Source organism: Elephas maximus, chromosome 1 (genome assembly GCF_024166365.1).
Source record: "Elephas maximus indicus isolate mEleMax1 chromosome 1, mEleMax1 primary haplotype, whole genome shotgun sequence".
In the NCBI taxonomy this organism is placed as follows: Eukaryota; Metazoa; Chordata; class Mammalia; order Proboscidea; family Elephantidae; genus Elephas; species Elephas maximus.
The window spans coordinates 29,491,266-29,514,415 of NC_064819.1; the positions used below are offsets into that span (position 1 = coordinate 29,491,266).

The window sequence follows — 23,150 nt, forward strand, 5'->3', positions numbered from 1 at the left end:
CTTCTTTTCTTTAGCTCCGGATGAGTAGAGACCAATAGTTGTATTTTAGATTTGCCTGTGTCTTCCTGGGCAATCTCCATGTGGTCCTGGTTTAAAAAAAAAAAAATTAGCTGCCATCTCGTTTTTAATCTGGAGCCACTCTTACGAAAATACCATTCCTGGCCACAAGATGGTCTGGGCAGCTTTCCACTCCTACCAAGTGCCTCAGGGCCCTGTCCTTAGACCAGATTTGTTTAATAACTTTATTGATTTCTTGGATGAAGACACAGAAGAAGTACATATCAGATCTGTATGTGATTGGAAACCTGGAGGGATAGCTAATGAGATGGAGGACTAACTACAGATGAAACATCCTGACACACTAGACAACCAGGCCACACTCAACAGAATTCAATAGGAAAAGTCTGAAGGCTGCATTTAGGTTCAAAAACTAAAACAGGCAAACGTAGGATGGTAGAGAGCAGAGAAGGTAAAGGATCATGTGAAAAGGACCTGGGAGTTGTTACTGACTAGACGTTTTAGATGAAGCATCTTGCCAGCTACTAAATGCAGTCATGGACTGCTCTGACAGGGATCATGATAGAGGGTCCCAGACAGCTGGAGAAAAATGTAGAACAAAATTCTAACTCAAAAAAAAAAAAGAACAGACTTGCTGGCCTGACAGAGACTGGAGAAACCCTGAGAGTATGGCCTCCAGATAACCTTTCAGCTCAGTAATCAAGTCACCCTTCAGCCAAAGATTGGCCAGGCCCATAAAACAAAATGAAACTAAAGGGGCACACCAGCCCAGGGGCAAGGACTAGAAGGCAGGAGGGGACAGGAAAACTGGTAATAGGGAACCCAAAGTTGAGAAGGGAGAGTGTTGATGTGTTGTGGGGTTGTTAACCAATGTCATAAAACAATATGTGTACTAATTGTTTAATGAGAAACTAGTTTGTTCTGTAAACCTTCATCTAAAGTACAATAAAAATAAATAAATAAATGCAGTCATGGAATCTTCAACAGAATTAGCAAGGGAACATGAAGGAAGTTGGAGCCCTGCTACACTCCCGACTGGTGTACATGATACAGACCGGCACAGTGAGTGTTGTGATTGGTTCTGGGGCCACTCCGTAGGAAGAACGTGTCAAACCTGAGTTTATTTGGTGGAGCTGGCTGTGATTGGAGGACACCCAGAAACAGTCATGGGAAAGAGGATTAGAGAAGAGGAGGCTCAGAAGGGGTCGTCATGTGAAAGGGGAAGTAGACTGGTGTTGAGCCTCAGTACAAAAGTAAGACCAGAGATCATGAGTTTCCCAGAGTTTCATTTCAGCCATTTCAGCCCCGTGTAAATGAGAACTTTGTAATCATCTAATTTGACCAACATTAGCCCTGTCTTTCTCCTGAAGCAGTGAGCTCCGCATGGCTAGGGACGCACATCTCATAATATAAATTCTGTGTTCATTCAAAACTAAAAAGTCCAAGACAAGTCCAAGTACAAGGCCAAAGACAAAAAGAAATATTGTTCTTGATAATGCCACAACGTGCACCCCACCTTGAGTCCACCTGAAAGGCAGGTCAGAGTTTTTCAAAGTCCAGTGTGTAGCACCTCACATATCAGGTGATGCTCACCACAGCCCTTTGAGGTGGAGGTATCATTATCCTAGGTTTACAAGAAGCTGAAGCCCAAGAAGACTTGGGTGATTGGCTCAGGAAAGATGGAGGGTCTTCACCTAGATTCCTAGGGTGTGGAGTCTTTGCTCTCATATGACACCACAGCCTGCCGGGCTGACCCAGGAAAGGGGCTTATGGGTGGTGGGCAGAAGTGTGAGGCTATTGTCTTTTCCTCACTCCTCTTTTGCCTCAACTCTGATTTCTTGGCAATCCTGAAAGGGTCCTGTATTTCAGTTCCCCTGACACTTTTACTTTCCCAAATAATCATGGAGTGAGGTCTGGTTTATGTGTTGGATGCACTGTGAAAGACTGTCCGTTGAACGCCTTGAAAATCTATCACGTTGCAAAGGCACTGGGATGGCCCATGATATAATGGCACTTGATGAATATGTTTGTGAAGCAGTCAGCCAAAATTTTGCCTGCTCTTTAAGTTGGGATTTTAGTATGTATCCTGAATTCAAACATACCTATGTGTTCTATCTAAGCAAGACTCAACTTGAGGGGCATCTGTCATCTACCAAGTTTTGGGCTTTAAAACAGGACTCATCTCAGAGTCTTTGAAGAAGAGCTTAGATGGGACTTTAAAACCCACACCATCTTTCCTAGTAGGTACTAAATGAAAGCACACCCGATTCTGTAGTCCACAGAGAAGTTTCTCGACCCTATCCTCTGTAATATAAGGATCGATCTTTTGGCGGGGGTCAGGAGGGTATCACTCTGGGCCCTTCTTTCTTGGTCAATTTCCCATGATGTTTTAATGCTGTACCAAGCAGGTGTGCCTGTCTCTGGGTTGACTGGCTTCTTCCTTTTGTTCTCTTTTATGGCCCTGAGAATTCAGAGGGAGCCGCAACCATCCCTTCCCAAATCCAGCCCATCCAGGCCTCGCCTATTTCCATCTTTTCTCAGGCCCAATGTTCTTTTAACCCTCATCTTCCCCCTAGAACCTTTGTCATTTGATGCTCCAAAAAAACAAAACCTGTTGCCATCCAGTTGATTCTGACTCATAGTGACCTTATAAGACAGAGTAGCACTGCCCCATAGGGTTTCCAAGGAGTGACTGGTGGATTCGAAGTGCTGACCTTTTGGTTAGGAGCCGAGCTCTTCACCACTGTGCCACCAGGGCTCCATTTGGTGCCCAGCACTGGGAAATGGCTCTTCCTATGTATTGGTTGTTTACATAGTGCTGTATGCCTGGAACCATTTTAAGTGCTAGGATAACGAATATGTGAATGACTCACCCCTGCTTTTAAGAAGCTCCTAATCTGATGGGGGAAGTCCCCGGCTCAGCTGCTGACTGAAAGGTTGGAGGTTTGAGTCCACTCAAAGCACCTCAGGAGGAAGGCCTGGTGATCTGCTTCCCAAAAAATCATCTATTGAAAACGCTGTGGAGCACAGTTCTACTGACACCCATGGAGTCACCACGAGTCGGAGTTGACATGATGACAACCGGTTAGTCTGATGGGAGATAGCATTGAGCAAGTAACTGTAGCAGAATGTGGGAGCCCCAAAGAATCATGGCTTAATTCCCTGGAGATGTTGGGGAAGACTTCACAAAGGAGGTGGCATTTGAGCTGGGCAAGCAGATAAGGTGTGGGAAGAAGAGTCAAGAAGGCCTTTATAGACTGATTTGCTGACTTCACCATGGCCAACATGGGTGCCATTCTCTGACCTTTACTTAAAAATGTGCAAACCTGAATCGTACACGTAAAAGTGGTTGAAATGGCAAATATTTTACCACAGTAGAATGTTTAAAAAGTATAAACATCCTCCTTTTCCATATGTGAGCTTGAAAGTGAGTTCCTCTCGAGTGCCCCCTCCTGAGTTTTCTAGGGCATGAGTGAAGCTTCACCCTGTGAGCAGACAGCTTTTTTGGATCCAACAAACTCAGGGACGCTCAAGAGGAGTTTGTGTTTTGATTGTCATGTAACAGTACTTGTGTTCAGAATCACCCCTCCAGCATCATACCCACAGAGCCTCATGTCCTCAGAAGAGTTCCATGCACCATTTTGTCCATTTCCTTGAACACTGGGGCTATCCCACCATGTGGCACCTGGCAGGTGCTTGGTAGCTGTTGAGTGTCTGAATGAGAAACCCTATTTGAAGTGGTGTCTTCTGTCTTGTCTTGCTCTTCCAGTATCCAGAGCAGGAGATTGTAAATCTCTTCATCCCAACTCAGGCGGTGGGCGCCATCATTGGGAAGAAAGGAGCACACATTAAACAGCTGGCTAGATTCGCTGGGGCCTCTATCAAGGTAAGGCAGCTCTCAATGGCTGTTTGTATCTCACCCTCTCCCACCACCACCTCCTCCCACCCCATATCCTTTGCTCCTTTCAGTCCAAAGAAACTCTTTCATCATCCAGGGATAAAATCCCACCGGATCTAGAAAATGTGCCTCCAGGTATATTGCCATCTACTCTCATCTTGCAGCCCTTTTGGCACGGTGCTAACAAAAAAGTCAGCAGTTCGAGTCCACCAGCCACTCCTTGGAAACCCTATGGGGCAGTTCTCTGTCTTGCAGGGTTGCAGTGAGTTGGAATTGACCTGATGGCAACGGGCTTTGACTCTCATCTTTCCTTCCTTCTTATTCCTTTTTTGTTCAACTAACAATTGAACTAGGAAAAACATTAGTAACAAAGGATTCAAGAAAGGTTGAGGATTTTTCCCAAGCTAAGGGAATGGTCTTCAGTAGAGGTATAATTTGTGCTTAACAGCTTTCGGTGCTTTGATTCTTTAATCAGTCTCAGCTTCAAACACCCTTGAACTTTGAGAAAACAGTTAGAATGAAAAACTGGAAAAGGGATGGCAAAATCACAGCTAAACAGAAGCTGGTGAGCTAACCTGGTCTGAGCCCTGGGACTGAGCAGAGAGGCTCGGGAAGGAAGGCCCCTGATTTATGGAAATGGTTTGGAGTGCAGACATGGCTATGGCTACATACCCACGTCCTGCAGCATGCAGCACAATGCGAAGAATCATCAGAGAAGCTGAAAGGGAAGGATTATTCAACCCTGGTCCTGCTCCAACCCCAGCTATCAGCTCTGACTCACAGGCAGAATGCTGAGCACATCCAAGCCTCGTGAAACCGTTTCGGAAACAGAGTTTCCGTTGTTACGTAAAATAATTTGCTACCATGGGACAACCCGGGATCCCGAACGAGAGGTCTCATGACTTGGAGAGAAAGAATGCTATACTTTCTCCCCAAGAAGAGCTGGAATTTCTCCCACAGCAAGTGTTCTGGGAAAAAAAACAAAACAAAACATTCCGAGTTGTGCAAAACAAGGATTGCAGTGAGAGCAGAAAGAATTGTATTTGGGTAAACCATGTCCTGCTTTTTCCCCGCCCCTGCAGGCCTCACTGATCTCACCTGCAAAGTGAACAGACTAGGTGAGAGCCAGGGGTGGAGCAGGGAGTAATGCCGCACAGGGGGGGCCTGTGTACCCAGCAGCCAGGTGCAGGGGAGACCCTTCCCCGGGGGCTGATGGACAAGTGCAGCCCTGCCCCCATGGGTGGGAGGGGTAAAATGTGGAAGATCCCTGGGTGGCGGCATCCTGAGGGCCTTTCCCAGAGTCCAGTGCTGTGGTCTGAGGTGCCATGCAGGATACAGAGTGAGAGGATTTCAACTAAAAGGGACTTAAGGGACCATCGCACCAATTCCCCCCTTTTTTTCAGCTGAGAAAGTGAGATTTAGGTATATAGGAACAGAGTTCAACTGCTAACCAAAAGGCCGGCAGTTCATATCCACCAGTCTGCTCCTTGGAAACCCTTTGGGGCAGTTCTGCTCTGTCCTATAGGGTCACTGAATCGACGTGACGGCAAGGGTTAAGGGTGAATCACAGCAGTATGTCTTTCTAGGTACCTCATCTCATTTAACTCTCATAGCAACTCTGTGACAGAAGGATTATAGTCCTTGAGGAAACCAGGCCTCAGAGAATTTCCTTGACCCGTCCAAGGTCACAAAGCTAAAGAATCTGGGAGGCAAGATTTGATGCGGTTACCTTCTTTCTGGGCAACTGTATTTCCCCTGGAGCAGAATCACTCCTAGCAGGGCCTTTTGGAAGAGAGAAAGCAAGATGGAGGAGGGCAATGCCTTGGCCTTGACTGTGGCATTCCCACAGCCCTTCCGTGTCTCAGCAAGGTTGAGTGGTGACACATCACCTTGCTCACGAGCTCTAAAATGGGCAGAAACCACAGAGCCAGACCAGGGAGACAGAACGGGCTCCCCAGCCTGGTTAATGATCAGCTGTTGTTTTTCCTGCCAGAATGCCACTCTAACTGGAAGTACACAAGGCAGCTCCCTGACTGCTGGCCTGCACTGGGGAAAGCCAGACAGCCAAGCAGTCAGGGGTTCCCCTCAGCATCTAGATGAGGCAGTCGTGAGTCACTAGGAAGTGGATGGCAACAGCAGAGCCCATCTGGTCAACATGAATCGTGAATCAGCCTTTCAGACCTTCTCGGTTGAGTGGGAATAAGAGCCGGGAGCCGCTGTGCCTGTTTTCTGGTCTCTCGTTTACTCTGAGACAAGGGCCAGATATAAAGCTGGCTCTGGGTCTAAAAGTAGAGGTGTTGGTTCCCACCCACAGTCTCAAGGGCCAGTTTGTCTGTGGCCTGCTGGAGGGTCTCAGTCCTCCAGATACACTGCGTCTGTGTTTTTCCCACTGAGGCAGCTGCCCGGAAATGGCCACCATCCTTACTGAGTAGGCTGGCAGGGAGACCCCTCAGAAAGCCCAGTCACTGATGACAAGTCTGACATTCATCCTTATGCCACAGAGTAATCAAGGACAGAGAGCTCTTCAGGGATGTCGTAAACGGACCCTTCTTTTCAGAGCGGGGACTGGTCAGGGCAGGCCTCAAATGTGTGGCCACGGTAAAGCCGGGATGGAAACCCAAAGCCCTGAGGCCCCTGGATGGAACCAGGCTTTGAACATTAAATCCTGCGGAGGGGCCTCTTCCTGGGGGAGCCCACGACTGAGACCCGGTGGGCCGGAGCTGATAGATGCATGAATCCAACATCAGCGGTGGATCCTCTCTCAGTCCAAACAGACGTCCTCCTCAAAGCTCCCTCTCAGAAACGGCGCCTCCCCTGAACCACTGGCTTTGTTTTGCCTTGGAAAGTCTGTGACCCAGGAGTGAATCTTGTTTCTTTGTATTTGCCCTTAGAAAGCTCAGACCGGGTCTGGGGCCCAGCTTAGCAGGGGTATGAGACCTTTTGGGATGCATTTTGTGGACGAACCTTACTCCTGGCTCATCCTGACATTCCTGAGTGCCTGGTTAATTTTGTCTTTTTTTCTTTCTTTTTTTAATTTCATTTATTTTGTGGTGGTTGTTGAGAATACACACAGCAAAACGTACACCAATTCAACAGTTTCTACATGTACCATTTAGTGACATTGATTACATTCTTCAAGTTGTACAACCATTCTCACCCTCCTTTTCTGAGTTGTTCCTTCCCCATTAACATAAATTCACTGCCCACCAAAGTTCCTATCTCATCTTTTGAGTTGCTGCTATCAATTTGATGCCATATAGGTAGTTCTTTTTAATTTTTTTTTTTAATTTCACTTTAGAGGAAGGTTTATGGAACCAGCTAGCTTCTCGTTAAACAGTACACATTGTTTTATGACATTGGTTAACAACTCCATGACATGTCAACACTCTCCCTTCTCGACCTTGGGTTCCCTATTACCGGCTTTCCTGTCCCCTCGTGCCTTGAGTCCTTGCCCCTGGGTTGGTGTGCCCCTTTAGTTTTGTTCTGTTTGGTGGGCCTGTCTAATCTTTAGCTGAAGAGTGAATCTAAAACGTTGCCTGGGGGCCGTACACTCGGGGTTTCTCCAGTCTCTGTCAGGCCAGTAAATCTGTTCTTTTTTTGTGACTTAGAATTTGTTCTACATTTTTCTCCAGCTTTGTGCCTGGTTTACTTTTAACTTATTTTCCTTTTAATTAGGTTTACTTTTGCTACATTTATTTATTTTTTAAAGCTGCCTTAAATCTTTTTTGGAGTAAGGCAAAGTGCATAGAAAAAATACGTAATAGCGATCTCATTAACAAAGAAAAGACTTGCTCCGGCCATTGTTTGTGAAGTCAGACCCCCAGAACGCGAGAGCTACAAGGGACTGTTGGGCTTGCCAGGTTCAACCTGCACATTCCACAGGTGCGGACAGCCACACAGTGAGCGACTTAGGGGCAGATCCAGGTTGGAACCCAGGTGTTCTCGTTCCTGCTCTGGTGCTATGTCATGCTTTTGGTATGCTGGCCGGAGGAGGTGGTCCTTGCCTCGTTAGAACGCAGTTGTCGTTCACAGCGCAGTTGTCACTCACAGCCGACTTCCAACCAGTGCGAGCTAATTAGAACCAGGGTGACTTTTCCTGCAGGCTGTGCTCCCATTTAGCACCTCTGTGGATCAGTTCTTCCTCCCCTCTGGGTTCTCTGTGGGTTGGCAGGGCCTGTACCAACCTCTTCCTAGATCTGTTGACTCCCTGGTTCTTCCCTAAGACTTGGATCACTGAAAGGAAGCTGGTGCTTGGAGCAGAGACAGGCAGTAACTGCTGACCTGCTCCTGACTCCCTGAGCAGCCAGAGACCCAAATTGGATCCTGGGTGTTGCGGTCAAAACTTCTAAGACCCAGGTGGAGGCAGCATAGGGTCACACAAAGCACCAGGTCCAAAGTCAGAAGCCCTACAGTCTCCTCGCCTACTGCATCTGCCATCCACTTAGATAAGAAACATCAGCTTTTCCTCTTTGTGAACTACAGATTGCCCCAGCAGAAGGCCCGGATGTCAGTGAAAGGATGGTCATCATCACCGGACCCCCTGAAGCCCAGTTCAAGGTCAGTGCTAAGGGCCACCGAAGCCCTCTAGGCCCTGGACACAGGGAAGCCTGTTTGGGGGAGCTGAGGGCCTTTGTTGCAGGTGACACCCAGCTCAGAGGCATGGCCAAGGCTATTCTCCTATGGAGGCCCAACCTCCATTTCCCTTTCTGCACTGCTCGCAGTCTCAGATTCACCCTTCCTGCTCTCCCTCCCCGCCATCCCTCTGTGTGCCCTGTGCCTGGAAGCCCTCCATTCCTCTTTCCCCTGGGGAAAGCAGCTTGTCTGTGAGGGCCCAGTTCATATGGCAGCTCCTCTGGGATATCTCTGACCCCTCATTCATGGTTTTAAGGACAAATTAGTCATTTCTACCCTCAGGCTGTGGGGGCAGTAACTTGGGGTTAAGGGGAAACGGCATGTAGGGGGAAGTTCCTTAGTGAGGTGCACTTTGTTTTATATTGGCCTTTTTTGGTCCTCTAGAAAAATTATAACTTGGGTTTTCTAGAAGTCAGAAACACCTATTAATAAAAGGGTAATTTTTACTAAAAATATTTAAAAATTAGCTGAGAAGACAAAATTAACCTATGTGGAACCACTGGAGAACAATGACCCTTTAACTGATGAACGGGTAAGCAGAATGCGGACTATCCATACAATGGAGTGGTAATGGGCCCTAAAACGGAGTGAAGTTTTGATACATGCTGAGACCTGGATGAGCCTACAAAACATGCTGAGTGAAAGAAGCCAGACACAAAAAGCTACATGTTGTATGATTCCGTTTATATGGAATGTCTAGAGTAGGCAAACCCATAGCAATAGAAAGTAGATTAGTGGTTGCCTGGGGATGGGAGGTGGAACCCTACTGGTGCCGTGGTTAAGAGCTCAGCTGCTAACCAAAAGGTTGGCAGTTCGAATCCACCGGCTGCTCCTTGGAAACCCTATGGGGCAGTTCTACTCTGTCCTGTAGGGTCACTGTGAGTTGGAATTGACTTGACTCGATGGCAACAGGTTTGTTTTTTTTGTGGGGGGAGGGATGGAGGTAGGAGCAATGAGGACCAGCTGCTAATAAGTGTGTGTTTCTTTTTGGGGTGATGAAAAGTGTTGATAAATGCTGGTTGTACAACATAGTAAATATAAAAACCACTGACGTGTACACTTTAAAATGGCAAATTTTATGTTATGTGAATGATCTCTCAATTTTTTAAAAGTTAAGAAGAAGAACCTTGTGGCTAAGCACACTGCCTTTGGGGCCACCAACCAAACCCGCTGCCGTCAAGTCAATTCTGACTCATAGCAACCCTACGGGACAGAGTAGAACTGCCCCATAGAGTTTCCAAGGAGCACCTGGCGGATTCGAACTGCCGAACTCTTGGTTAGCAGCCGTAGCACTTAACCACTATGCCACCAGCGTTTCCCCTTTGGGGCCAGGCACAGAAAAGCAAGATCAGGTTCATCAGAGCCTACCGGGTCCCCTCTCCTCCAGCCTTTAATAACTGGAGGTCTGAGCACGGCGTTGTGGGAGGGAGCTAAGAGCTCTCTGAACAAATTCTGAATCAACCAGTCATTTATAGGTGCTAACCAAAAAAGAAAATAAAACCTGTTGCTGTCAAGTCGATTCCAACTCATAGCAACCCCATAGGACAGAGTAGAACTGCCCCGTAGGGTTTCCCAGGAGCGGCTGGTGGATTCGAACTGCCGACCTTTTGGTTAGGAGCCGCAGCTCTTAACCACTGAACCACCAGGCCTCCTTATAGGTGCTAGGGATGTGGAAATCAGACACATGTTCCACCCCCTGACTCCTCCACCCCGACACAGAAAGCTTCCTAGAGGAAGTGATCACCTATCTGCAGAGCCACATTAAAAAGCGCAAGGGGTCCCATATGGCCGGAGCGGCACCTCTTTCCACAGGGGGTCTGTGAGAAAGCAGAAGCAGTCACACAGCTTCCGGTTTGTCTGGCCCAAGTGCGTTTGGCAATGGGAGCGTTGAACTGCCTGGTCTCTCCAGTACCCTTGGTAGCACTGATAAAGCAGGTTGACCTGCCACTGGCTGAGAGTCACCAGTTGTCTCAGTTCTCTAGTGCTGCTATAACAGAAGTACCACAAGTGGGTGGCTTTAGTAAACAGAGATTTATTTTCTCACAGTTTTAGGAAGCCAGAAGTCCGAATTCAGGGCACCGGCTCTAGGGGAAAGCGTTCTCTGTTGGCTCTGGGGGGAGGTCTTTGTCTTATTTCAGCATCTGTAGGCCTGGTGTTCCTTGGCTCCTTGGTGATCTTCATGTGGTATGGCATCTCTCTTCCCTCACCTGTGCTTTTTGCTTCCTTGTCTAATCTGTTCCTTTATATCTCAAAAGAGATTGACTCAAGACACACCCTACGCTAATCCTGTCTCATTAACATAACAAAGAAAACCCATTCCCAAATGGGATTATAACCACAGGTATAATGGGATTTACAACATATACTTTTGGGGACACAGTTCAGGCCATAACAGCGGTCACGTTGTGCCCTCTCAGGCACAGGGGCGGATCTTTGGTAAGCTGAAAGAAGAGAACTTCTTCAACCCCAAAGAAGAGGTGAAGCTTGAAGCCCACATCAGAGTGCCCTCTTCCACAGCTGGCCGGGTGATTGGCAAGGGCGGCAAAACCGTAAGTAGCTCCAGGCTGGCTTCCTGCCCTGAGCCTGGCCCGGGCTCCCCCAGGCTCCCACTGGCTCTTCCTCTCCCAACTCACGGTCAAGGTCTTTGGCCAATGAACTGAGGCTGTCATGGCAGCTGAGCCCTTTGAGGCATGAGGATCCCAAGGCCAAGTGTAATCAACGTTATTCCAGAGCTTAGTGCCCCAAATCCATGGCGCTGAGCCAGACACCAGAAACGCCAAGTGCTGTGCCCAGCAACACCGCATCTTGGTGACAGGCTGGTAAATGAAGGGCCCCACTCCCCGAACACAGGAAGCTGTCTTCTGCCCCCTTTATGCCCACACATAAAAAAGAAATCCAAACTCATTGCCATCGAGTCGACTCCTACTCATAGTGACCCTATAGGACAGAGTAGAACTGCCCCATAGGGTTTCCAAGGCTGTAATCTACAGAAGCAGACTGCCACATCTTCTCCCAAGGAGCAGCTGGTGGGTTCAAACTGTGGACCTTCTGGTTAGCAGCCGAGCACTCAACCACTGTGCCACCAGGGCTCCTTTCACACATAGCAGCCAGGAAAAGAATTAAGGGGTTGAGTTCCACCTGGAGTATCTGCTCTGAATTTCAGGGTCAGGGACCTTTGGGGTCTAGTGTCTTACACACTCTTCAGACTCCCCAAACTCCAGGGGCCCTAACTCTCCCTTCTTCTGGTTCCCCCTTCTGGCTGTTTCCCAAACCTGGCCGTGTCCTGAAGGGGAGGTAGTTTAGCAGTAGCGTGGAGGGTGAGAAGGAGATCCTTTTTTAAAAAATGATCAAGCTTTTCGACCTGGAGGTAGCAGTAACATAGTGTAACTTGACAAGTGTGCCAGAAAACCAACTCTGAAGCCTGTAGGAATGAGCAGATAAGCTGTTGGACACGAGTGTGTTCTGGAACATGACCTAGTGGGGAGCAGACCCCTGGGAAGTTCCAGTGGAACTGTGTGAACCTTGACGAAGCAGCACGTGAGGTGGCAGGATTTGGGGAGTCTCTAGGGTCCCAAGTGCACAAGTGTGCACATGTATGTGTGTTTGCAGTTTTGGGAAATTTCTTTATATCAAAACTTAGAGGACTCAAAGCCAAGTTCTAGATATAATGAATCACCTTTATGCAAAAGAATGACATTGCATGGAATGTAGATTGCTCTGCAGATCCAGGAATGTGATCAGCACCCCAGGCACGCACACTGAGTCCTGGGCAGAGCTGGAATGTAGTAAAGAAAAGAAAGCAAATAGTCCATGAGGGGGTAGACTATGGCTATTTTAGACGCAGTCACTGAATTCATGAGCCCTTGGGGACAGTCAGCTGTCCGCTAAGCACTTGCTGAGCCCACCTGTGTGCTTAGCACCATGTGGGAGCCAGAGGACCTGTCCAACCCTTCAGGAAGGGTGCAGTCCTGCTGGGAAGCAGACCCTGGGAGGCAGGGAAGGAACACCTGACTGCAGGAAATGGGTTTTAGAACAGGGAGATCAGCATGGCCCAGAGGCTTCACAGAGGGGCTGGGCCTCACGTGGCAGAGAGAAGGGATGACAGTCCAAGGATAGGGGCAGCCTCAGCAAGGCTGGTCGGCAGGAATGGAAATAACCAGTAGGGAACAGAGCAGGGCCCGATGGGAAAGGAAGGTTCCATCTGGTGAGTCAGACAGGAGGAGGTGTTGGGTCATGGTGGCACCCAGGTGGGCATGTCCAAAAGGGCTGGTCTTCATACCTAGATAACGGGGAAACTGCGGTCACTCTGAGCATGGGAAGGCATGGCTCACTCCAGAGTGAGAAGTTCAGCCTTGGAAGCAGTCTTGTGGAGCCAGAGGCTGGATTCCCTCTCCTTGTCACTGAGCCGCCAGGGTCCAAGCCAGTACAGCCCATGCGACCGGTGCAAGGAGGCCCCAGAGGTGCCCCAGGTTGAGGGAAAGAAGAGGCAGAGTCCAGCCTCCTTGCCCTCTCCCACGCCCCACCCTCCCCTTCACAGGTGAACGAACTGCAGAACTTAACCAGCGCAGAAGTCATTGTGCCTCGTGACCAAACGCCAGATGAAAACGAGGAAGTAATCGTCAGAATTATCGGCCATTTCTTTGCTAGCCAGGTACTCGTGCTGTGAGGTCCCTCTCACTCCTGCCAATCTCTTTTCCATTCTCTGTCCGTGCTATTGGTGGCCTTGTCAGGTGGCCACAGGCCCTGAACACCCCCCTGCACCCTGATTCTTCCTGGCTTCAGCTATTGTGACTGCCTCTTGGGTCCTGGGCATGTTAGGGGGGCTTGAGGAAGTCTACAACTTTTGTGTCAAGCCCTTAGTCAAAGCCAAGCAATTTTCAAGCCCCCTGAAATGCTTAAGTTCAAAGTCTTAGCTCACCCCTCACTCAGTCACAGACTCTGTTTGCTGAAAGCCCTACCTGGCAAGGGCCCACCCTTCAGGCTCCCCAGCCAGCAGGCCTGGAAGCCAAAATCTCACCATTGAGGATTCAGTCCTAATTGTGGTGTTGTTAGGAGCTCTGAGTCAGTTCCAATTCGTAGAGACACCATGTACAACAGAACGAAACACTCACTGCCTGGTCCTGCTCCATCCTCACAATCACTGCTATGCTTGAGCCCATTGTTGCAGGCCGCTGTGTCAATCCATCTAGTTGAGGGTTTCCTCTTTTTCACTGACTGTCCACCAAGCATGATGTCCTTCTCCAGGGACTGGTCCCTCCTGATAACATGTCCAAAGCATGTGAGACGAAGTCTCGCCATCCTTGCTCCTAAGGAGCATTCTGGCTGTGCTTTTTGCAAGACAGACTGTAGGAGACCTCTCCACCCCATTGCTCCTTTCTCTTGCCTCCCCTTCTCCATCTCACCACCCTATCAGGACACAGTGCCTCACACAGCAGCTTCGCGTTCATTCTGGAAAGGCTAGCGCCTCAGCATAATTTGCCTCATTTCTTTTTGATGCTTTTAGTTGGTTGGGTTTTGGGGTAAAGCAGTCCCTGCCCCTGTCCTAAACTAGCGAAGACAAGCGGTCTAGACTTACACCGAAGGCATCTAAGCTGCCAGCTTACTCTTCCAGCACCTTTGCCTGCTTGCCCGTGCCGGGAGACCTGACTGTGCAGGGAGGGGACCTGGCCGAGCTCCTGCCCCCAGCCCATCCCCACCACCCTCAGAAGCTCCTGCCTGAGGGCCCTGGCAGTCCCAGCCCCGCTGTACCTGCTCTGTGCTTTCTCACACCCCGGTTTCTCCAGTGCCCTGCGAAGGTGTCTGAAGAGCCTGCTGCCTCCAAGGGTTCAGCCTTCCTGAAGGCCCTGCACGGGAGGAGGGTGAGGCGGGTGGGGTCAGGTTCGGGCCAGATGTCCTCTCCGGTTGTTCAGGGCAGAGTCTGGGCCCAGCTCCTCCCTTCCTGCCCCATCCCTGTCACTGTGCTTCCTTCCCAGCTCTCAGCTGATGTTCGCCCTGGTAACTAGCAGCAGGTGGGTGGGAGCTCTGGAAACTGACCGTGTGTATTTGGGGGCGGGGTGGCCATTAGCGTTCTGGTCTCTGGTTCCTGGTTCTCCCTCCTGGCCTGTCAGTCCAGCAGGTACCTAGAAGCTGCTGGGCTCCTACCCCCTTAGCCTCCACCCAGTAGCCTTGGGGCGGGGTGGGCGAGGGGGTTACTCAGGAGAGGGAGGGGTCTGCCACCTGATTTCCAGGCCGAAAAGGCCCAGGAGTAACCCTTCTCTCCAGAGTGAGGAGTCTCAAGGGATAGATAACACTCTGCTGAGCTTACCATCCTCCTTCCCCCAAGTCCCAGGCCTCCACCACTCCCCTGCCTGTCCTCAGACCTGGGTTCCTCTTCTTTCCCTCTACCCGCCCCTTGCCGCAGACTGCCCAGCGCAAGATCAGGGAAATCGTACAGCAGGTGAAGCAGCAGGAGCAGAAGTATCCTCAGGGAGTCGCCTCACAGCGCACCAAGTGAGGCTCCCACAGGCACCAGCAGAACAACAGATGAATGTAGCCCTTCCAACGCCTGACAGAATGAGACCAAACACAGCCAGCCAGATCGGGAGCAAACCAAAGACCATCCTGAGGAACGAACGAAGGAGACGTCGGCCCAGGGAGGCCCTGGGGTCCTAGGGCTGAGGAGGGAGGGAGGGGAGGAGGTCAGACCATCTCACAGAACCACAGTGCACGGCAGGGCCACCTGGCCTCTTGCCTCCACATGGCTTCCGCAGGCTTCCCGGCCACACACACCACCACCCACTCGATATCTCCCTGCACTCCCGCGACGCTATCCCTTTTAGTTGAACTAACATAGGTGAATGTGTTCAAAGCAAAGCAAAATTCACACCCTGTTCTTTTTTTTTTCTTTTATGTGAAAAATAGTCTCTGTACATGTGTGTACATATTAGAAGGGAAAGATGTTAAGATATGCGGCCTGTGGGTTCCACAGGGTGCCTGCAGCGTTAATATATTTTAGAAATAATATATCAAGTAACTCAACTAACTCCAATTTTTTAATCGATTATTAATTTTTTTTCTTTCTTTTTAAAGAGAAAGCAGGCTCTTCTAGACTTTAAAGGATAAAGTCCTTTGGGAGGCCCAATGGTGTAGTAAGGAACTTCAAGGCCACCCATGCAAAATTCACCCGGAGGGAAATCTCGTCAAAAGGGCACTTTCAGCAGTTCTGGATCACCTGTGTATATCAACGGAAGGGATACCGTCTCTTTGAAGAGGAAACTTCTCTCTTCATCCCTGTCTAGCTCACATACCCATATCTCTTTGCTTCACAGGTTTTAAAACTGGTTTTTGCATACTGCTATATAATTCTCTGCCTCTCTCTGTTTATCTCTCCCCTGTCCTTTCTCCCATCCCTTCTTCTCCACCCCCATTCTTTTGAATCCCCTCATCCCTCTGTCTCAGTTCCCTGTATCTACGCACCCCCACCCCCCAGGCAAAGCAGTGCTCTGAGTATCACATCACACAAAAGGAACAAAATCGAAACACACAAACCAGCCTCAACTTACACTTGGTTACTCAAAAGAACAAGAGTCAATGGTACTTGTCCTAGCATTTTGGAAGAGGAAAACAGGAACCCACCAACCACCCAACCAAACAAAGAAAAATTCCACAAAGAAAGAATGTATATTGTCTATTTTACATTTTGGTGTCTAAGCCATTAATATTTGGTGAAATGATTTCTTTCTTAAAAAAAAAAAAAAAGTGGAGGAAAATAGCAATTCCCAAGAGGTCGTTGGCCCAGGGCGTTAAAAATTTACAGATTTTTTTAACGAGAAAAACACACACAAAAAAAAAGCTACCTCAGGTGTTTTTTACCTCAGCACCTTGCTCTTGTGTTTCCCTTAGAGATTTTGTAAAACTGATAGTTGGAGCATTTTTTTATTTTTTTAATAAAAATGAGTTGGAAAAAAAAATACGGTATCAACTGCCAGCCTGGAGAAGGTGGTAGTCCAAGTGTGCAACAACACTGAGCTGTCTTCCGCTAGCCAAGAACCTCTGTGGCCTTCTTGTGGACAAACCTTGAAAATGTGTATTAAAAAAGACGACAAAGAAAAACAGAGAGAGAAAGTATTGGAGATGTCCTGAGTTTCACTAGGGTACGCGCCAGTAGGGCTTTTTGTGCTAAAGGATGAACATGTACTGGTTTATGTGAACAAGCCATTTGACCAACCAGACTGCAATGCCAGTTTCCTCTACTGCAAACAGTGTTCTGTGACAAAAAAGACAAAAAAAAAAAAAAAAAAGAAATATATCCAGCTAACAAGATCACAGTGTCTTGGTCTCTTATTTCACTAAGCATTGCCTCATCCCAGAGCGTCAGCCGGGCTCAAACTCTGAGTGGACTTAGAAGGAAATGGGCATCAGGAAGCTGAGAAACTCCTCTGAAGAGGCTGGCTTCACCCAGGAAAGTCTTCTGAAGAAGCTAAACTAGCTCAGTGGTTCTCAAAGTGCGGTCCCCAGACCAGTGGTATCAGTGTCACTCGGAAACTTGTTAGAAATGTGGATTCTTGGAGTCCATCTTGAATCAGAAATCCCGGGTGTGGGGCCCCTAAATCTGTGTTCCAACAAGCCCTCCAGGGGACTCTGTTGCAGCTAAAGCTTGAGAACCACTGAACTAGAGGGATGGATTGACTACATGTCAAGCTAGATAAGACTTGGTACCTTACCTTTAAGTAACTTACAGCATTGCCAAGGAAATCGTTTATCTTTGTGGGGGAGGGGTGTGATAAGAAGCCTGAGGATCCAAGGGAAGAGGTACTTCACCCCCCAGGCGTGAGTACCCTAAGTCTTGCAGATGAGAGTCCAGGATCAGCCTTGGACTGGAGGAGGGAGAGGAGGTAGACCTGGTCCCCCGAACGTGCCGTGAAGAGGTTGGACGAGAATGGTCCTGCTCCATTTATAAGCCTACGTTTATAGACTTACAGAGCTACTAGAGACAGCTGGTGAAAGTCCAAGCAAGGCATCTTAATAAAGAGCTAATATTTGACTGCACCAACCAAAAAACCCCACTGCTGTTGATTCTGACTCGGCGATTCTATAGGACGGAGACAGAGTAGAATGGCCCAATAGGATTTCCAAGGCTGTAAGTATTTATGGAAGCAGACTGCCACACCGTTCTCTGAGGAGCAGCTGGTGGGTTCAAACTACTGACCTTTTGGTTAGCAGCTGAGTGTTTAACCACCGTGCCACAAGGGCTCCTACTTGACTGCACAGAGGTGGTCAGTTAGGCTTTTTGGGGGAACTGTGGAAACCCTGGTGGCATAGTGGGTAAGAGTTTGGCTGCTAAACAAAAGGAGAGCAGTTTGAATCCACCAGGCGCTCCTTTGGAAACCCTGTGGGGCAGTTCTACTCTGTCCTATAGGGTCACTATAAGTCGGAATTGACTCGATGGCAATGGGTTTTTGGTTTTATGGGTGGCGCAAATGGTTAAGCACTCAGCTACTAACAAAAAGATGGGCAGTCCAAGTCCATCCAGAGGTGCCTCAGAAGAAAACCCTGGTGTTCTGCTTCTACAAAGGTCACAGCCGTTGAAAACCCTGTGGAGTTCAGTTCTACTCTGAAACACCTGGGACTGCCCTGGGTTGGAACTGACTCAAGGCAACTTTTTTTCTTTGGCTCATAGCATAGCAGGGCCAGATTGTGGTGAACTGACATGTTCCAGAGTAGCCTCATCGGCCTTCTAGCACACTCTGAGGGTTCCTGAATTACTTAAAATGTGTTCCTCAGTGAAGTCCCACCGTCACTACTGATTTTCTCGTTATTTCCAGTTTCTGTGATGCCGATGTTAAAGTTCCGTGGTGTGGAGATGCACAGCTGTCCTCCCACCGTAATCCTCGCTGCCATGGTTGGCGTGGATACAAGCGGGGACAGGTTATCGCTTCGCCTTTACCATCCCTGTACCTATGGCGCCATCTCCCCTGTGCACCGCTTAGCACTCAGGCCCACTGTCCACTCAGGTAGAGACAAACCATCAGCTGACAGCCCCAGAGGAGCCATGGAGCTACAGGCAATCAAGGTTATCACTGACAGTGGTTCACTGGATTGAGGGGTTCATGTCGATGAGGGCAGAGAAACTGCACGTCTTTAAAGGAACAGCTTTAAATACACCCCCAAGGACTTGGTGTAACTGTCAAGATGAGGAGGAATTAAGGTGAGGGCGAAGAGACGCAAGAACCTACAAAAAGGACCCTCTTGGCTGCCTCTTCTGTTAGTTACATTCCTTGGCCTTTATTCCAGGTGGCAGGGTTTGAGGTTTAACTTCAAGATCTTAGAGTGCCCATTCCCAAAACCGTCCATGAACTTGTGAGAGACAGGCAGGGAAGGTGGTGCTGAGATGATGCTACCCTTGCCTTGGTACAAAGCACCCATAAGCTGTCCTAGGTTTGCAGAAACAAGGGGAGACCACATGGAGGCGGAAGACTTAGAACAGGACCAGCTGGCCTTGTCCCTAAGCAGATACCTTCCTGCAGCCCATTTTTGGGGAACCCAAGTGCTGAATTGTTTAGCACTTCTGCTTGACTCTCTCGAGCTTCATGAGGGCAGCACAAGCCGGCAGCCACTCCTCTACAGGAGGACGTGCCATTCCATCTTACTATGGCTTAGAACAACTTCACGTGTGTGGCCTGGGCTCGGACCAACTATCCCCATGTGGGCTAAGACCATTACAGACTTTGTACTATTAATTTCTTCAGCTGTAGCTCCCAGATTTCTCCTGTCTTGACAAGACACCCTGGTTAATACCAACACTAAAACCACTGCACCTAAAATTTCCAGGACGTCCTAATTGCACATAATTTTATGCTAAAATAAAACGAAGTTGTTAAAATGTAAACAGCTCAACAACAAAGGTTTTATTCATTAACCTTAACCTACCTTAACCTATGGGGCAGTTCTACTCTGTCATACAGGGTCGCTATGAGTTGGAACCAACTCTATGGCAAGGTGTTTGGTTTTTGCTTTGTTTTTGGCATCAGTTAGGATCTGAATGACTCAGTGATTGTGTGGACAGAGGTGGGATAAAGACTTGAAGAGTGTGAAAAGGATTTGACCTTGTTCCCACATCCCATGACGAGATCCACAACTAGGTCGTTAGAAATTAGCCTAAATTGTATCTGCATCTGAATCTCACAATGTCTTAGAGCCCAGTGGGGATTCCTTGGGCCTCTGCCACCCCTGCTATTGCAAATGTCTAACAACGCTGCCAGAAAGTCCCCTGAAATTTACTGTGAATCGCTGCTGCCACCCTTTATCATTTTCTATCTGCCCTCCCCTTAGTGCTGAGGAATCTAGATTTAAGACTTACTCCATGTACAGGTTAACCGCCATTCTAGTTCACAGCAGCTACATAAAGTTCCTGTCTTTTTAGAAGCCATAATTGTTCTTAACGGCTCTTGCTCTCTCAGAGGCAGCTGGCATGAGGAGAAAACCTCCCAGAACAAACTTCCATCATAACTTGACCGCAGTGCTCTCTGCATTCTCTAATGAAAGCAGTGATTTGACCACGGATCCAGGGCGTTCAGTGTGTCCTAATGTGAATTTTAGGCTGCCACCTCTCATTTCTCCGTTGTGGCCGACAATAGAGAGGGGAACATTCCCATTTGCATCCAGTAACATCTAGTGATCTGGATAAACTCTGAAAGAAACAACCAAACTCAATCTGATCCCTGTTTCAATTAATCTGTGTTTTCAACAATTTCCAGTATGGAAGACTCACCAATTTCCCCAGCTCACAAGTTTTTCACATAGTCGCAGAACTACTTCAGTTGCCCTCAGTGAGTTGAGTAAACCCTCGGTTGCCTTTCCTCAACTCTAGCTTCACGGAACAGCAGTGCTGGGTAAGGACCCAGTCCACTTTCCTAAGAGGGCATACATGCCCTCAGAGACCTCTGCAACACTGACCATCCCAACCTTTTAAGGGGAAACCTGGCTCCCAAGGCAGACAGTTTTGTCCTTCAACAGCCTCAAGCTCAGCAGGTCTTCCCTCCACTGAGCTGCAATCTCTTCTCCCTATGGCCCCACCACAGATGGTACCCGCTACACCTCATGCAGGACATCTTTCCTAAGGTGTGAAGATGTCTTCCCTTTTCTTGGTTCCACCAGTCATTCCTCATCTCTAGGACTTGCTTTCCCTTGCTCTTAAAAATCACACTGTGACGAGATACAACTCCCAGCTTCTTCATGGTAACACCTTCGAAAGCTACCATCCGTCATTGGTGGTAGTTGCCAGAGGCCTTGCTCAAGAAGCAAAGGCTGTGGAAGCAAAGGACACCGGGCGCCAGGGTAGCGGCAGGGGCAGGGGCAAGGTCAGGTGCTGGGGCAGGGGCAGGGATCCGAGCTGGGGCTGGGGCAGAGGCAGGGGCAGGGCCAGGCGCAGGGCTGAGCACAGGGGTAGGGCTGGGGTAAAGCTTCCTTCTTTCACCAGTCGCAGACGTTTCCTCCCTCTTGATTGTACACTAGCCGTGTGACTTTGTGCACAGCAGTCTCGTAGAGACTGGTCCCCTCATCTGTAAAATGAAAGGATGAGCATGATAATCAGGGTCTATGATTCTAACTTAAATATAAGAAAACCAAAAACCTAACCTGTTGCCCTCAGTTGATTCAGACTCATAGCAACTCTGTAGGACAGAGTAGAACTGTCCCATAGGGTTTCCGAGGCTGTAATCTTTACGGAAGCAGGCTGCCACATCTTTCTCCCACAGAGTGGCTGGTGGGTTCAAACCACTGACCTTTCACTTAGCAGCCAAGCGTTTTAACCACTGCACCACCAAGGCTCCTTAAATGTAAGAAAAAAAAAAAACATTGCCATCAAGCCAATTCTGACTTATAGCAACCGTATAAACCCGTTGCCATCGAGTTGATTCCGAATCAACTCATAGCGACCTGATAGGACACAGTATAAAACTGCCCCATGGGGTTTCCAAGGAGCGGCTGGTGGATTTGAACTGCTGATCTTTTGGTTAGCAGCCATAGCTCTTAACCACTATACCACCAGGTTTTCCACTTCCAAATCAAAAACAGCTCCTGGTTAGCAGCCTTCCATGTTTCTTCTTACAATTTCTCATTGAACATCAAAGAAGACGAAAACTTAGTGCCAAAAAGATTTAAAAAACAACAAAATATCAAAAAGCCAGGAAAACTGATGATACGGTAAAAGGTACACAGAACTGGAATGAGAAAGCTTCAGCGCCTGGTGTGGGCTCGTTTCATGGAACCACTGGGAAAAAAGTCAGGGAAGGGCCTACTAGCCATCTCTCCAGAGTGTACCTTTAAAAGGTGACGGGCTCGCTTCCTACTGGGTGGGGCACAGGTGTGGTTGTGGGAGCTGGAATGGGCATAAACACACAGTGGAGGCCAGTGGTCAGGTTAGTCCTGACACTGCAGCTGCCACATCAGCACTGGACTCCTTAGACTCAAACCAGTACCTGAGAGAGAACATTCTGTCTTGCTTAACACACAGGCCTCTGTTATTATGGAGTCCGGTGGAACAGTGGTTAAGCCCTGGGCTGCTAACCAAAAGGTCAGCAGTTCCAACCCACCAGCCCCGCCGTCAGAGAAGGATGTGGCGGTCTGCTTCTGTGAGGATTTACAGCCTTGGAAACCCTATGGGGCAGTTCTACTCTGTCCTGTGGGGTTGCTATGAGTCAGAATCGACTTGATGGCAATGTGTTTGCTTGGCTTTTTGTTTTCGTTTGTTTGTTTTTATGGTCTTTGTTATAGCAACAAACCCCGCACCTTAGTATAATCAGACAAAAACGGAGATTTATACCTAGGCAGATTCTGGCAAGTTTTCTGGATAGAATGAAAATTCTAGTAAGATACTGACCAAAACGATAACAAGTTAGTTACAAAACAAAAAACAAGCTAGTTTCAGATCTCCCTGTTCTGCTACTAAATGCCAGAAAACAAGCTTTGAGGAGAAAAAGGGCTGAGACTCAATTTTTATACTCAGTCAAGTTATCCCTCATGTTTGAAGACTTTAGAAAAATTCTCCTACTTGCAAGGATTCAGGTTAGAGTATGGTTATGCCCTTCTCGAAAATAATTGTGTGAATGTTTACAGCTAACTGAAAGATAAAGTTAAATGAAGGACCACTTATAATAAACTGAAGCTGAACTGGATCAAGTTACTAGAAGGAACTTACCAGCTTACAAGAAACAGGGGGCAGAGGAACTAGTTCAACACCAGGAGCTATCAGCCAAGTCTAGAGTGTGGGACGTCCCACAGGACAGCTCAGTTTAACAAATTATCGTATGAAAAAAAGGCAGGGAAAGAGACTGTTACTAAGAGACTATTGTGAGCAATGCTGCAATGAACATGCGGGTGTATATATATACATTCGTGTGATGACTCTTACTTCTCTAGGATATATTCCTAGGAGTGGGATGGCTGGATCATATGGTATTTCTATTTCTAGCTTTCTAAGGAAGCTCCAGAATCATTTTCCAAAATGGTTGTATCATTTTGCATTCCCACTAGCAGTGCATAAGAGTTCCAATCTCCCTGCAGCCTCTCCAACATTTGTTATTTCCTGTTTTATTGATGCGTGCCGGTAATGCCAGGGTGAGGT

At 48.2% G+C, this 23,150-nt stretch overlaps 1 protein-coding gene across 2 annotated transcripts in view; it reads left to right on the forward strand.

Moving 5' to 3' along the window:
• The window catches only part of IGF2BP2 (insulin like growth factor 2 mRNA binding protein 2), a 200,778-nt gene extending 183,939 nt beyond the window's left edge, over window positions 1–16,839 (forward strand). For both annotated transcript variants that reach the window (XM_049880921.1, XM_049880929.1), the window contains 5 exons: window positions 3,788–3,904; window positions 8,399–8,473; window positions 10,966–11,097; window positions 13,086–13,199; window positions 14,949–16,839. In XM_049880921.1, coding sequence (XP_049736878.1) covers window positions 3,788–3,904; window positions 8,399–8,473; window positions 10,966–11,097; window positions 13,086–13,199; window positions 14,949–15,041 — 531 coding nt within the window. In that variant the 3' untranslated portion in view covers window positions 15,042–16,839. The remainder of the gene's footprint in view (window positions 1–3,787; window positions 3,905–8,398; window positions 8,474–10,965; window positions 11,098–13,085; window positions 13,200–14,948) is intronic.
• The last annotated feature ends 6,311 nt before the right edge of the window (window positions 16,840–23,150 follow it).